This window comes from Pelecanus crispus, chromosome 16 (assembly GCF_030463565.1).
Source record: "Pelecanus crispus isolate bPelCri1 chromosome 16, bPelCri1.pri, whole genome shotgun sequence".
In the NCBI taxonomy this organism is placed as follows: domain Eukaryota; kingdom Metazoa; phylum Chordata; class Aves; order Pelecaniformes; family Pelecanidae; genus Pelecanus; species Pelecanus crispus.
The window spans coordinates 6,590,824-6,605,358 of NC_134658.1; the positions used below are offsets into that span (position 1 = coordinate 6,590,824).

The 14,535-nt window shown below is 64.1% G+C and overlaps 2 protein-coding genes across 6 annotated transcripts; one reads left to right on the plus strand and one right to left on the minus strand.

Moving 5' to 3' along the window:
• The first annotated feature begins 1,404 nt into the window (after positions 1 to 1,404).
• On the plus strand, positions 1,405 to 3,902 carry GALE (UDP-galactose-4-epimerase). The gene is made up of 10 exons (XM_075721993.1): positions 1,405 to 1,525; positions 1,630 to 1,745; positions 2,034 to 2,147; positions 2,402 to 2,578; positions 2,711 to 2,824; positions 2,923 to 2,989; positions 3,109 to 3,194; positions 3,353 to 3,430; positions 3,640 to 3,754; positions 3,847 to 3,902. The coding sequence occupies exons 1-10, from the start codon at positions 1,405 to 1,407 to the stop codon at positions 3,900 to 3,902; spliced, it is 1,044 nt and encodes a 347-aa protein (XP_075578108.1).
• Positions 3,903 to 7,057: 3,155 nt separating this feature from the next.
• Positions 7,058 to 14,251, minus strand: LYPLA2 (lysophospholipase 2). 5 transcript variants are annotated; one of them, XM_075721997.1, is made up of 10 exons: positions 14,223 to 14,251; positions 11,711 to 11,816; positions 10,872 to 10,903; positions 10,127 to 10,192; positions 9,275 to 9,322; positions 9,007 to 9,077; positions 8,658 to 8,731; positions 8,389 to 8,490; positions 7,764 to 7,940; positions 7,058 to 7,525 (listed from the first exon to the last, which is right to left on the minus strand). In XM_075721997.1, the coding sequence occupies exons 2-10, from the start codon at positions 11,786 to 11,788 to the stop codon at positions 7,475 to 7,477; spliced, it is 699 nt and encodes a 232-aa protein (XP_075578112.1). In that variant the 5' UTR covers positions 11,789 to 11,816; positions 14,223 to 14,251; the 3' UTR covers positions 7,058 to 7,474. The 5 variants fall into 5 exon arrangements, with proteins under 5 accessions (XP_075578112.1, XP_075578113.1, XP_075578114.1 ...); XM_075721998.1 differs by lacking the exon at positions 14,223 to 14,251 and having other exon boundaries at positions 7,764 to 7,898; positions 11,711 to 12,007; XM_075721999.1 differs by lacking the exons at positions 9,275 to 9,322; positions 14,223 to 14,251 and having other exon boundaries at positions 11,711 to 12,007.
• Between the last annotated feature and the right edge of the window lie 284 nt (positions 14,252 to 14,535).

The following is a 14,535-nucleotide window of genomic DNA, read 5'->3' on the forward strand; positions in this document are numbered from 1 at the left end:
CGGGTGAGCGGCCGAGGGAGGCGGGGCGGGGGGAGCCCGAGCTGAGGGCGCGGGGCGAGCGGAGGGAGCGGCTGCTGTGCTCTGCCTTGGCGGGGGGCGACCACGGCCCGGTCTGGCCCCTGAGGTAAATCCGGGCCCTGAGGTAACCCCCGGGCCCTCAGGTACATCCAGCCCCTGAGGTAAACCCAGCCCCTCGGGGGCCCCCCAGCCCCACAGGGACCCCTGGCCCCAGCCCCTCAGGTGAGCCCTGGACCCGGCCCCAGCCCCCCAGGCAATGCGCAGCCCCTCGGGAGACCCCCGGCCCCGCAGGCGGCCCTGGTCCCAGCTCCTCGGGTAACCCCCGGCCCCAAGCCCCGGCCCACGGGGATTCCCGGTGCAACCGCAGCCCCACAGGTAACCCTGCCCCGCCGCCGTGCCACGTCCGCGCCGTCCCACGCACACGCCCTGTCCCGCAGGGCCCTGCCCCGGCCCGCTGCCTGTCGCCTGCCTGGCTCAAGGCAGCGTTATTTCGGCTTTCCAGCCCTCGCCCGCCTGGCTCGGGCTCTGACCCCCCTTGGAGCTGCCCTCGCTGGCTGCTGGAGCAGCCCTGGGGCCGGCAGCAGTGTAGGGTCTTCAGTGGGGTTTTCAGCCTGAGGTGCAGCTCTGAGAGCGACTGAAGGCACCCAGGGTGGAAACGTCCCCTGCACTGCTTCCACGCGCCTTGGTAATGAAGCAGATTCTCCCTCCTACCCGGTGGGCCGGAGCTGCTGCTTGGTTCCCGGGGACGGGGGCTTTTGTGCAGGTGAGCTTCCAGGTTTCCACTTTGTGTGCGCCAGCGAATGTCCCTGCAGTCCGCAGTGACCCAGTGCCACCTTCCTGGGAAGCAGGGGTGGGACGGGGCCAGTGCTGGGCGAGGGGAGGGAAGCAGGCAGGGAGTGCTGGGGCTGTTGTAGAGAGGGGATTTCAGAGCTGGAGAAAAAGCAGGGAACGGGGGGAAGAGGGCAGAGCTGATGCCCCTTGAGGAGGCCGCCCACATTAGATGGCTCCCTGCCCTTGTGCCTAGGGGTGAATTAGCCTGAGGGATTTGTGCTGTAGGATATGGGTGGCACCAGGATCTTGACTGGATTTAACAGGAAGAACAAGGGTTTTTCCCCGGTTTGTGACAAGTGTCAGATAAACCCTTCCTGTCGAGGAGGCACGAAGCGTGTCAGCAGGGTGTGCTACAACCTGCCCAGCCCATTCTTCTCCGGATGCCGTCCTGGCGCTGGCCGGGCCAAGCGTGGGGAGTGCCCAGAGACAGTGCTGACGTGACAGTGCCCAAGTCCTGCCTGCCCCTTCCCTCCCAGGGCCCCTGGCTGTCGGGCGCACCCCAGGCCGCCTCACACAGCGCTCTGCGCTGAAGGGCCTTTCCTCCCCCAGAGAACCATGGCAGAGAAGATCCTGGTGACCGGCGGAGCTGGCTACATCGGCAGTCACTGTGTGCTGGAGCTGGTGGAGGCTGGCTATGTCCCCGTGGTCATAGACAACTTTCACAATGCCATCCGAGGTATGGAGAGCCTTCATCCCTTCCCATACAAGGGCCTCGGCCGCTCTCAGCCTGTGCCGGCACCTCCAGCCATCCCAGCGCCTCACACCCTTCCATCTCCCCAGGGGCAGACGCGCTCCCCGAGAGCCTCCGACGTGTGCAGGAGATCGTGCGCCAGCCCATCCTCTTCCAGGAGCTGGATATCACTGACGAGGCAGCGCTGCAGGAGCTCTTCACTAAGGTGAGAAGAGCAAGAGCTGCAGTGCCCCAAGGCGGCCTCATGGGCTCCAAGGGATGAGAGAGGTTTGTGCTGGGGCTGGGAGCAGGGAGGGAGACGTGGAGTGGGCAGGAGCGGAGCGGGGAGGATGGTGCTGAGGGAATGCTGTGACCAGCAAATGTTCCTCTGGGGCATGGAGACCACACAGGCTGGCTGAATGAAACTCCTGGGGGGATTTCTGACTGGTTTCTGCCTGGAGCTTCTATCTCCTGTTGCTGTGGCACTAACGCCAAGCTCTTTCTCCCTCTGCAGCACCATTTCTCAGCCGTGATGCACTTTGCGGGGCTGAAGGCAGTGGGGGAGTCTGTGCAGAAGCCCCTGGAGTACTACAGGGTGAACCTCACTGGGACCATCCGGCTGCTGGAGGTGAGCGGAGCCGGGAGGCAGCGTGGGGTGCTGGGGCCGCACGGGTGCTGGGTGACTGGTGCTGGGTGCGATCCCGTTCTGGGGTGGCTGTGCTGGCTGGCAGCCTGGTCCCGGCGGCGCTCCCCAGGCCCTGTCCCAGGGGTGTAACAGTGCCTGCGTGCTGGGAGCTGCTGTCCTCAGAGGGCTGAGCCGTGCGGCTGAGCGGGAGGGCGCGGAGCTTGCCGGCTCAGTGGCAGCTGGTCCCTGCTCCCCAGACCATGAAAGCCCACGGCGTGAGGAACATCGTGTTCAGCAGCTCTGCCACCGTCTATGGAGACCCCAAGTACCTGCCCCTGGATGAGAACCACCCGGTTGGAGGCTGCACCAACCCCTACGGCAAATCCAAGTACTTCATCGAGGAAATGATTCAAGATCTCTGCAAAGCAGAGAAGGTGAGGAGCTGCCCCAAGGCGTGCAGGCCTGGGAACCGCGAGGTCTTTTCCCACTGGAGCGTGCTGGGGTGACCAGGCAGCACCGCATGGCACTACGCCCTCCCCAGGCAGCCTCACTGTGTGTCTCCCCAGGACTGGAACGCCATTCTCCTGCGCTATTTCAACCCCATTGGGGCCCACGAGTCAGGCATGATCGGAGAAGATCCTCAGGGGATCCCCAACAACCTCATGCCCTACGTGGCGCAGGTACCGCCCCACTGCAGCCTTTGAGAACCCCCTGGGCTCGCGGTGCCCATGTGGGGCACAGGCTGACGGGGCTCTCGCGGGCTTGTCCCTCTGTGCAGGTGGCAGTGGGGCGCCGGGAATTCCTGAGCGTGTTCGGGAACGACTACAAGACGGATGATGGAACGGGTGCGTTGCAGAACTGCTGGAGCAGAGACGCCCCGTCCCCTGGGGCAGCCGTCGCAGCTCCCCAGCCCGGCTGCACCCCAGGCTGGAGGGCTTTGCGCTCACCCTCTGTGTCCCCACAGGCGTCAGGGATTACATCCACGTCGTGGATTTGGCCAAGGGCCATATTGCTGCTTTGAAGAAGCTCAAGGGGAACTGCGGCTGCAAGGTACCAAGAGGGCCGTTGTCTGGGGTGTGGTCAGCCCTGCCGGGGCTGCGGGGCTGGGCTGGGGCTGGGCTCTTGCAGCCCTGGGGAAGCTAAAGGGGGGCCTGACTCTTCTTTCGCAAGGGGAGAAGCTGACCCGTTGTCCCTTATCCTCCTCTCAGATCTACAATCTGGGCACGGGCACCGGCTACTCCGTCCTGCAGATGGTCCGGGCAATGGAGAAAGCCTCAGGGCGGGAGGTAAGGTCTGCCCCGCAGGGCCACGGGCACAGAGCCAGCGGCTCCCACAGGTCCCCCCTCGCCGCCCCAAGCCCTCGCTGCTGTGCCAGCCCTTGTGCCTGTGGCTGCAGCAGCCGCTGGCACTGCTCCCTCGGCTCCTGGGCCTCAGATGAGTCCCCTCTGCTGAGAGCCAGGAGCCCCCAGGCCCCACGGTGCTGCCTTCCCTGCAGATCAAGTACAAGATCACGGGCCGGCGGGAGGGAGACGTTGCCTCCTGCTATGCCAACCCGGCACTGGCCGAGCGCGAGCTGGGCTGGAAAGCTGCCTTTGGCCTGGACAAGATGTGTAAGAGCATCCCCCCAGTCCCTGGCACGCTGTGCGCCGCCGGCTGCCCCTCTTCTGGCCCACCCCTCACCGCCGCTCTCTCCCTGTTGCAGGCGAGGACCTGTGGCGGTGGCAGCTACAGAATCCCACAGGCTTCAGCAAGAACTGAGCTGAGGGCCGGCCTGGCTGCCGCGAGCTGCTCCGGGGCAGCCCTGCCTGCCTCCCCCGCGGCCCCAGCGAGGCTGCCAGTGGCCTGGGTGCAGCTCCCGCTTCTGCCTCTCGCAGGGGGCAGGAAGGCAGCGGCTTCCCCAGTCTCTTCACTCTTCATCCTCATTCCCACCAGGTCCTTTGCATCTCACAGAGCAGAAACGCAAGGAAGAACAGAGCCAGGGCCCGGCTTTGGCAGCCGGGGCACAAAATCCCCTTGTGGGAAGGGACAGGGGCTGGTGCTGGCCCCAGCAGGGAGCCGGCTGGGCCCTGCGGCCACTGCTGGAGCCGCTCCTGGGCCCTCCTTGTGCCCAAACCACCCCTTCCTTGCTGCACTCGGCCCCCAACCCGCCCAGCTCAGGGAGCCGGGGCTGTTCCTGGTCTCGGGGAGGCCAGGGCACCCCCTACCCCGGGCACGAGCAGGCTGCTGAGCACCTACCTCACGGCCGCAGGAACCCCCAGCCCCCGGCTCCCACAGGGACCAGCCACATCCCAAGGCCACTGTGGCTCATTTCCCAGCCCCGCTCCCCTGGGAGCCGGCCCTGATGGCTGCCAGGGGCTGTCCCCTTTCTTCTCCCCTGCTCCCCCAGTGTGGTTTTTAGGGACCAAGCCTCAGCAGCCATGTGCTCCTAAGGAGCCCATGGCTGTGCCAGCCCTGGGCACAGCCGGCCTCACCCGGCTGCACACAGCCCCCCCCGCTGCTGTTAGATTTGGCCGGTGCCTGGTTCTGCTTCCACGTTGCCTGTGGCAGCCACTTCCATAATCCCATTGCCAAAGGCTGCCCAGGAGAAGGCTCTGCTCAGCTGTCAAATACTGCTCCTATTTATTACTGGCAGCTCTAACGGCTTCATTAGGCAGCGCTGACGCAGTCAGCCCGCTTTGCCGTCAGCTGGATTAATAACTTATGCTACTAAATTATGAATTGAGCTTTTGATTTGTTTTTAAATAAACTTTCTTACTTTCTAAAAGTGGCAGCTCTGTTCTGCTTCCCCTCAGCTGGAGCTGCTTCCCCCCCAAGAAATGGCACCCAGGGGCCTCATGCTAATCCCCCCCCCCCCCCCCCCCCCCAAATCTCTGTTACAGAGGTGCTGACGGTGCTTCCTGCCCAACCATGAACGATGCCAGCTCTGGGAGAGGTTTACAATTTATTTAACCTTGTATCTGACTCTGTGGAACACACACACACACAAAAAAAAAAAACCACCAAAACCAACCCCAAAACATTTACAAGGAAGACAAAAGAGAGAGAAGAAACAAACAAACAAAAAAAAAGCTGTATTGAGGAATGGAGAGAAGCCGTTCTCCCTCCCGGGTCCTCAGCACGGCCCCAGCCAGGCGCGTGCTGCTCAGGCGGGGAGCGAGCAGGAATGCTCTGCAACGGGGCCAGCACGGCCACCCGTGCTGTGCCCAGGGATGGCCACGAGTCCCGGGCCCCCGCTACGCACACGGTTCCAGTTCACAGTCAAATAGGTCGGTCTGTCTGTCCACCAGCCCTCAGGTAACCTGCGGGGAGCTGCGTTCCCATCCCAGCCAGCCCCTCTCGCCTCCCCGCTCCCCACCGAGCGCAGGGAGGGGAGGACACAGCAGCTTTAAAACAGACAAAGTAGAAGAAACAGCAGGACTGAACCCCGAGCAAGGGGAAGAGCAGGGCTCCCCCAATACCAGCAGCAGGTTTGCTGGTTTAAGACTCCCTAAGCTGGGGGGAACCCCAACCCAACCGCCCAAAACAACCCAAGAAACCAACCAAGGATGAGTCCGACAGATCCGACTCTCCAGAGAGCGGGTTATTGCTTTACGCATCCCAGGCGGGGAGGGCACAGCCGGAGCAGAGGTACCAGCGCCGAGCCCCCCGGAGCAGCCCTCGCCCCAGCACCGTGAGCCCGGCCACAGCCCACTGCTGGCCACGGGGCACCGAGCAGAGGCTCTGCGGGGGTCACAGAGCCGGAGCACACGGGAGGGAGCGACAACCCTTAGGCTGGGTGGGTTTTGTGGTGTTTTTCTGTTTAAAAGACACGTACAGCTCCAGCCCCGAAGGGCCCGACGGTGCTGCGGGCTCAGCCCATGGAGGAGAGGCGAGGAGAAGGGCAGTGCTGCTCAACAGCAAGTGCCCTCAGCCCTGCGGGAGGGGACGGCAGGGGAAGGGGCAGCCAGGAGCCCACCCGCAGAGGAGACATTCGGGGCCCGGGGAGCTGCTCTGCTGCTGGGGACGGTCCCGGCCCCGCGCCCCAGCCAGCCACGGCCGCCGGCACAGCCAAGCCTTGGCTGCAGCCTCCAGCCAGCCGGGCAAGGGCCCCCGGGGACACCTGTGATTGTACATGGCAAGGCCAACGGAGCCCGCGGCCCCGGCCCCGGGGGGCACGGAGAGCCCCACACTGCCCCACGGGCCAGGGCGCAGCAGCACCCGGGCATTAGATGCTGGTGAGATGATGGCTGGGAGCAAACCTGCTTCCTCCAGCTGAGCCAGGAGCCATCCCCGGGGGCCTCTCCTCGCCTCTCCTCTCCCTCCCTGAGCCAGCCCGAATCCAAAGGGAAGGAGAAGTAGCAGCAAGAGAGACGTTAAGGACTGGGCCAGCGCCGGGTGGGCTCTGTGGCAAAGCCGTTCGGATGCCGGCCATAAACGGCAGGGCTTTGGGGCTCCACGGGCGCAGAGAGAACCTCCGGGACCCCCCACGGGGCTGAGGAGGAGATTGTAAAAGCAACAAGAGGAGGAGAAAGAGGAAGGAGGCGATTATCTCGAGAAGGGCAGAGCTGCCACAAGCCGAGGGCTGAGGCTGCTGGAGCGCGGGGCGAGCCCGCTGGGGAGTGTGCGTGTGCGACAGGGCGGGGGCCGGGGCCCCGTGCGAGGAGGTGCAGGAGCTGCGTGGACGCCTTTCTGCCGGCCCCGGGAGATGGGGCGGCCTTTGGTGGTACCGGCCCAGAGCAGAGCCTCTCCCTGGGCCTTGAGGTGTTTGCAGGAGAGTCCCGGGTTCCTGAGCTCTGATTGAAAACCCGTGAGTCGCCTGAGCAGAGGCCGAGAGCAGCCACGGAGAGGATGGGCTGAGGGCAGAGGAGGAGCACGGGCTGCTCTGGGTGCCCCAGCCCTGCCCTGTACCCACACCGCTCCTCCCGCCGCACAGGGGCATGTCTCACCCGTAATACTGTTACAAAAAAAAAAAAAAAAAACCCAAACCCAACAGAAAAAAAATAACAAACCTCGCCCGTGCCATGCCAGACCCACGCACTGCGGTGCCTGAACGGGGAGTCGAGGGGATGGTGACCCCCCCAGAAACTGCTCGGAGCAAGAGGAGAGGAAAGGCCACTCGAAGACTCGCCTTAGACAGCTCCAACCTCAGCTCCGGCAGCAGCAGGGAGAGACGGGGCACCTCCAGCCAGAGAGGACGCGGCGCGAGGAGACAGGGAGAGGCAGGGGCCGGGGGTGCGGCAGGAGGTGCGGTGGGGTGCCATGGCTTCCGTTTGCAGCAGACGGGTCACGGGGGAAAGATCAGCGGCTGTGACCTCGGCGTCCTTCCCTGCAACAGTCTTGATTGGCTCTGCTTAGATCCGGGGCAGCAGCTTCTCGATGAACTCCTTCACCGCCATCATCTCCTGCGGAGAGCACAGAGCCCGTCACTCCGGGGCTCCCACAACGCCGTGCATTGTCCCAGGCGTGGGGACACGAGGGCTGTGCAGCCTCCCCGGAGCGAATCAGGGAATAAACACATCCTGTGTGTCCCGGACTCAGCAATTTCCCTGCCCTGCCTGACCCACTGTGCTGGGGTCGGTCCCAAAAGGCGACACCAGCCCCTGGCAGCCCCGTCCCCTCCCTCCGCCCCAGGGCACTGACCTGAGGACAGGAACTGTGCATCACGCCGGGGTAGGTTTTGAACTGGACCTTGGCGGGGGTGACAACAGATTTCAGCTTCTCAGCAGTGAGGGCCCCGAAGCGGACGGGGATCATGGGGTCCATCTCCCCGTGGCACTGCAGGATGGCGATGTCCTTGTTCACGCCGTTATTTGCCGCCTGCAGCGAGGAAGGAAACGCTCAGCGGTGCCCAGGAGAGGGGATCCCCAGTGGGGAACGGGGTGGGTGCTTTATCTGCGGCCCCACGCACATCATGCGGCAGCTCCCCTCCTCAGGAGGGAGGTGGGAGAGCTGCTCACCCCGCGCCTGCTGCCCTGCCACCCAGCACCTCCTCCCACGCTGCCGCCGGGACCGAGCTGCTGCCCGGTGGGCACCAGGAGGCTGGGGGAGCAGACCGGCTCGCAGACACTCACACCAGATCGGAGGCAGAGCCCCGATTTCTCCGGTGCCCTCACCTCCCCCAGGCCCCAGGAGCAGGGGCATGGGATTAAGCCCCCACCACAGGCACCTCGTGCCCCCAGCACCCCCAGGCTCACACTGCAGCAAACTCCAGATGGGAAAATCCTCCCCGCCCCGACCCTCCCTGCGGACACACGGGGCAGCGTACCTGCGGGAAGGCCTTGTGCAGCGGGAGCCAGCAGCTGAGCGCCACGATGCCGGCCAGCTGGTGCTGGCAGGTGAGAGCCGTGTACAGCGACAAGGCACCGCCCTGCAGCAGATGAGGAGGGTTTGTTAGTGCCGTGGGGGGATCCGCAGCCCCAGAGCACCCACCAGCCTCCCTGCCATGGAAGCTCGCTTTGAGGGGTGTCTTCAGAGGGGGAAGAGGGAACCCAACCCTCAGCCTCCTCTGCCTCAGCACGCTGCAGCTCCACTCACCTGTGAGAAGCCCCCCAGGATGATGCGGTTGGGTGGGATCCCGTTCTTCATCTCATGCTCGATAATTGCTTTAACTAGAAGAAGCCAGAGAAACGGGTCAGTGAAAAGGGTGGGGGGCTGAAGAGCAGCACCTGAGGCCTGGGGTGCACACAGGACAGAGCACGTCAGGGAGAGGCAGGTGCCAGAGGGCCCAGGGACCGAACGCACTTGGCTTCAGCCAGGGAGAAGGTGGGCTGGGATCACAGGAGAGCAGAAAGGAAGGAGAGGTGGAAAGAAGACATCTGCTCCTGTCCCAGCGAGGGAGAGGGGCCCAGGAGCTCAGCGCTTCCCTCTCCCCAAAGCTTCTTACTGTTTTCTGCGGCTTTCTTGATCCCAACTTCATCCTCAGGCGCATCCGGAGTCAACCCCATCAGATCGAACCTGGGAGAAGCAGCAGAGTCAGCCCCAAACATCTCCCAGCGCCCAGGGTGTGGGGAGGTGGGAGCTGGGTGTGCTCTGCCCTTCCCCTGACTCCTACAGGGCAGTGGATTTTGGCTCTTCAGTCCCCCCATCCCTCTCGCTCCCCAAAATACACCCTCAAAAGGGTCCCACCCACCCCTGCCACCCAAAGCACTGACCAGGAGGGCATAACCATCTTCATGTTGAGGGTCACTGGGATCCGGGGCCTGCAGAGAAAACAGTTTGGCTGGTTTAGTTCAAATGCAAGAGAAGAAAATCTGAGCCAGGGGGAGCGGGGTGCCCGGCCCCCCTGCCCGCAGCTGCGGGACACCGCTCCCAAGGGACAGCAGCGTGTCGGTGCCACCAGACCCAGCCTGGGGGCTGCAAGGGGACCCCAGGAATCACCCCCGAGCAGATCCCAGCTGAGCTGGCAGCTCTGGGGCATTGCCAAGCGGCCCGTCCGGGGAGGAGAGCAACTGCGTCCCTCTCCTGTTTGCTGCTGCCGAGCCAGGAGGTGCTGACGGAGCGGCTGCCGCTGAGACCAACGCTGGGAAGCCGAGGCCCTGCTGCCTGGGACGCCGTTTCAGCAGAGCTCTCCCAGCCCCGTGAGTGCTGCCCTGCGTGGGCTGCTATCGACACGGGACACATCGGGGAGCATTTCCTTCCCCTTCTGCTGAGCCCCCTCCGGCCTGACCAAGGGGGACGGGGAAGGAGCTCCAGTGGTTTTGGCTTTCACTGCAGCCGTCGGGGAGAGGCAGAGGACAGGTCAGGGGAGAAAACAGGCTCAGAGCAGCAGCTCCTGCGCTGATCAGCTCTGTGGGGAACCACTCTGCCCGCAGGCAGAAAATGTCAGGGCTGGGGCCCTGAACGAACTGGCCACAGCCGGAGAGCAAGCCTCACTGCACAGCGCTGCAGGTAGGTCAGGGCACAGGCCACCGTCTGCCTCCCCAAACAGTCTCGGCAGCGGGCACCAGCATCACAGCCCACCCAGGCCCCCCAAAGGCCCTTCCCGAAGCAAGGACGGCACTTACGCGTGAGGGCAAATATATTTCACATAGGGGAGGCGGATGGAGGAGAGAGCATCAGCCCAGCTGTGCCTGGGGAGAGAGGAGAGGAGGGAGTTCAAGGCTTGCCCGACCATTTTGGAGGATGCTGGTGAAGGTGAGGGATTTCCTCCAAGGACAGGTTTTCTCCAAGGCTGTTGGCCCCCTGCCCCTGTGTTATTTTCCCAGGTCCTGCCCACCCCAGCAGCCTGAATCCCAACACAAATCCTCGGCACAGATCTCCTCTGCGGCAGGGCAAAAGGCAGAACACAAAGCCCCGCAGCTGGAGGTAGAGGAGCTGCTATCAGCAAGGGAGGAGGGAGAACCTCCTGCGCAGGGAGAAGCCTTTTGTTACCGCCGTGTCTCACACTGTCCTCTAAGGTGGCCTTGCACATTAGAGAGACGCGCTCGCATAGACAACCCCACACCCAAGGACTGGAAAAACCGCAGTGCTTATCTGCCTGCCTTAAAGAAAGCAGAAAATCAAACCCGCGGGAGGTGGGGGGCTGCCAGGCTGCCGGGATCATAAATATTCAAGTGCAGACAGCTGCTGGCCGGCGATTCCCTGTGAGAGCGGCGCAGTCACGGCTCTCGGACCGAGCTCAAAGCCCCAGACAAATCTCGGAGCTGCCCCTGGGGAGAGCAGCGCCGGCGCTCACAGCAAACGGCCAAGCCCAGGCCCGCATTCAGCAAACCGTACGTTGCAGCCAGAGCCAGCTCCTGGAATACTCACCCCGTGTCTCCAAGGCCATGTAAAAAAATTACCTGTTAAATTAAGCAGAAAAACAAAAGAATTAGCTGGTGTGACAGCCGGTGCCCTGGGAGAGAGGCAGGGCTGGGCTCACAGGGAAGCGGCAAAAGGCCACTTAGTCACTAACTAGAGGAGACTCAAACCGGCAGAAATTAGCCGATGCTAATGACACGTCTCTGCAGCTTTGAGTGTGACGGATGGGTGGAACGGGCACGTCACCGTCATCGTGCCACAGAGCCTGCTGTCACGGCCAGGTTCGTGGGCATCGTCGGCCCCTTGGCTGCCCAACGTAGCAGAGGGCGCGGGAGCGCCAGATCATCCTGCCGGGCTGCACGGCACCATGCCGAGCAGAGACCGAGCTTGCCAAGGCCTCACAAAACCCGTCTCTACGGGCTTTTCATCTAAGGCTCGGGCAGCCCCTAAGCAACAGGGAGCAGGGGGAGGGCAGCCTGTGGGGTGCCAGGGAAGGACAGAGGATTTTCTTTGGGGGATTTGCTTTTAAAAGCTTAAATAACCAAATCAGATCCAACTCCCACCAACTTCCCCGCAGGTCAAGCCTAGCTGTGAGGCTGTCCCCGTGCTTCTGCACCGGGCCAAGCACCAGTAACGAACAGCCCAGCCCAAAGGCCGGTTACTTTTCCCCAGCAAGACAAGAACTTGCTGGTCCCGCATCCCCTTTGGAGCACCAAGATGTACACCTGAAGAGTTGGGGGATTACGGGCTCAGCTCATGGCCCCTCTGAACCCCACGGAAGCAGCTCCTTATCTTCAAGACCGCTAAAAGGGAGGAAGCAGGTGAGGCAGGAGGGGTCCGGCCCTTACCGCGGCAGTCTCCCGCTCTGCCCCTGAGACAGTCACTGCATCAGCGAGGAGGGGGACAGACATGTTGTTACCACACATACACCGAGAGGGACTCAGACACTGGCACCTGCGGGACAGAGGGACAAAGGTAAGGTAGGAAAACACTCCCTTCTTCCCCACCCCGGCAACAATTTGCTCCAGAGGGACCAGCTATTTGGGAGGAAATGAATGACTACACGAAGGCTTTGATGTTTAAGCTCTTGGGACAGCCCTGCTCCGTCCCTGGCCTGGCAACGCCAGAGAGCCAGGAAGCAGAAAACGCTTCCCACATTGCAGCACCAGATGCGGGCGAGCGGGGATGCGCGCGTGGGGCATTGGAAGTGTTAAAATTAGCTCTTTCTGTTCCACCTCAAAGCCAAAGTTATTTCTGTGACTGTAACGACGTGGGCAGAGGGCGGCCGGGCGGCACGCAGCCTCAGCATCCCTTCCCGGCTGCCAGCAGAGCCAAGAAGGAGCCTCACCCACATCTGCTCCGATGGGGAAGCAGGAAACGCCGGCCCTTGGCATGCAGTAGGCAGCAGCAGCGGCTTTACAGCACTAATAAAAGGTCCGGCCCTCTTTTATGGAGCCAGCTGGGGATAAACCGGAGCGTTCAGGCGCTGGCCCGAGACCCAGCCCCACACTGCTTCCCAGAGCCTGCGACCCCCAGCGACGGCATCCCCGTCCCCCCCGCTGGGCAGCCAGCCCGGGCCACCACCGCTGTCCCCACCATAACGGCCTCCTGCCAGCACGAAGGGCTGATTGTCACCTCCCGGATCCCGGTCACCTGCGAAGCGGGCGGCACCGGCAGAGCTAACAGCCCCCACAACACCACCTTCAGCCACGACAGTCGCCGGCGTTTGTTCACAGTCCGGCGCAAATCACTAAAAGTACCGCACCTCACGTGACAGGCCCTAACCCCCACTTACTGCCCAGGACTAATTAGATCAGAGCACGTTTACGGCGCTGCCATCATCTCCCGGGAGCAAAATCAGCCTCCTGGCTACTGCCAGGAGCAAAGCAGACCCCACCGTCTGCTTGAGTCTTCAGATCTCACTGCCAGCACCGTCCCCAGAGGGTTTCGGAGGGCAAGAGACCACCCAACCCGCCCCCCAAACTCCCGGTACCCCCGGCAGACAGCCTTACCCAACAGAAACAGCTGCCTCCTCTACCAGCCTGGGTCGAGACCTGCCCAACTCGTTTCACCAACTGTTTGTCAGCCGTTTCCCTGACTCAAACAAAAACACCGGGAACAACAAGCTCCTCGGGTCTGGCGAACCTCGCAGACACACAGCCCACGTGCTCGTGTGTACTCCAGGGTCAAAACAACCAGCGAGGAAAAACAGCACCTGCCAAAATTCCTGGCAAGAAGAGCCATAAATAAAAGCATCTTCCATGACAGATGGGAGACGCTGAAACGCGCTCCCCGAGCAGACACAGGCTCGCGGCTTTGCCTTATTCACAGAGGCTTTGGGGAGCGGAGGGGTTTCGGGGGTCAAGGCTGCCCCAAGCACCCCACGGAGACACCCGAGATTTCCCTGGGGTGTTTCTGCCCCGCTCCCGGGGTACCCACGGGAGGGTCCACGGCTGCCGCCGCGGCTCGAGCAGAGGCAGCCCTGAGGCCGCAACGTAACACGGGAAGGATAAAGCCCCCAAAACGTGTCTGTGCCTGCATAAAAGCACCCACGCACAAAAAAAAAAAAAAAAAAAAAAAAAAAAAAAAAGACGAATTTGTGTCCAATTCGGGCTGTTTCCGTGGCAGCCCCAGAGCTATCGCCCCTCACACCCACCCCTCGCCCACGAGCGACGCCAGTGGGAAACCCACGGCCCCGGGAGGGGAGCGAGCGGCCGGTCCTCGGTCGTTAACGTGCCCCGGGCGCTCCCGCAGGCCCGGCCCGGCCGGAGGGGAACCGGTGCAGGGAGGGAAAGGCAGCGGGAGGCCGGAGAAATCCTGCGTGGAAGCGGATGGGCGGGAGGGAGCGCGGGGCTGCGGGGGCCACCCGCACCCCACGCCCGGCTCGGCCGCGGCGGGAACGGGAACTCGTTTTCCGTGGAAATGGGGCTTTGGGGGGTTCCTAAAGGCTGGAAGCCTCGCACCGACCCGCGGGAGGGCCCCGGGCGGGGGAGGAGGTGGCTCTGCAGCGGGGGGGGGCGGCCCCACGCTGCCTGGAGCGGCGCCGTTACCGGCTGCGTGCTCCGCCGCCGCCCCGGGCAGGAGGCCGCAAGGCGCCGGGGCCCGCCCGGGGCCCCCGCCCGGGGCCAGAACCGCACCGCGGGGCCGGGGAGCCTGGGGAGCGGAGCCCCCCCACGCCCGGCCCGCAGCCGCACCAGCCGGTGCTCCACCGTCGCGGCCCCCGTTACAGACCCCGGCAGCACCGCCCGCCCCGGGCCTCCCGCCGCCCACCCCTCCCCGCGGCGCCGTGAGGCGGCCCGGCCCCCCCGCCCCCGGTGGTACATCCCATCTCGTCCCGTCCCGTCCCGTCCCGCCCCGCACCTCTCCCGCGGGCCCGGCGCGCGCTCTCCTCCCGGTTCCCCCGACGCGCTCCCACCGGAACTTCCGCCCGCCGGGTCGCGGCCGGGGCAGCGCGGCGGAAGTGACGCGCGGCTCGGCCCTCGGGGGCGGCCATCTTGGCAGCGGGGGCGGAGGCGAGCGCGGCAGGGCCGGGCCCCACGGGAGGGGAAGGGCGGGGCGGCCGGGGCTTTGACGGGGAGAGGCCGCGGGAGGCCCCGCTCCCCCGTCGTTACCGCGGCGGCCCGGCCCGCCCCCGCCGGTGAGGCACCGAGCGCCGCCCCCTCCCCGCCTCACA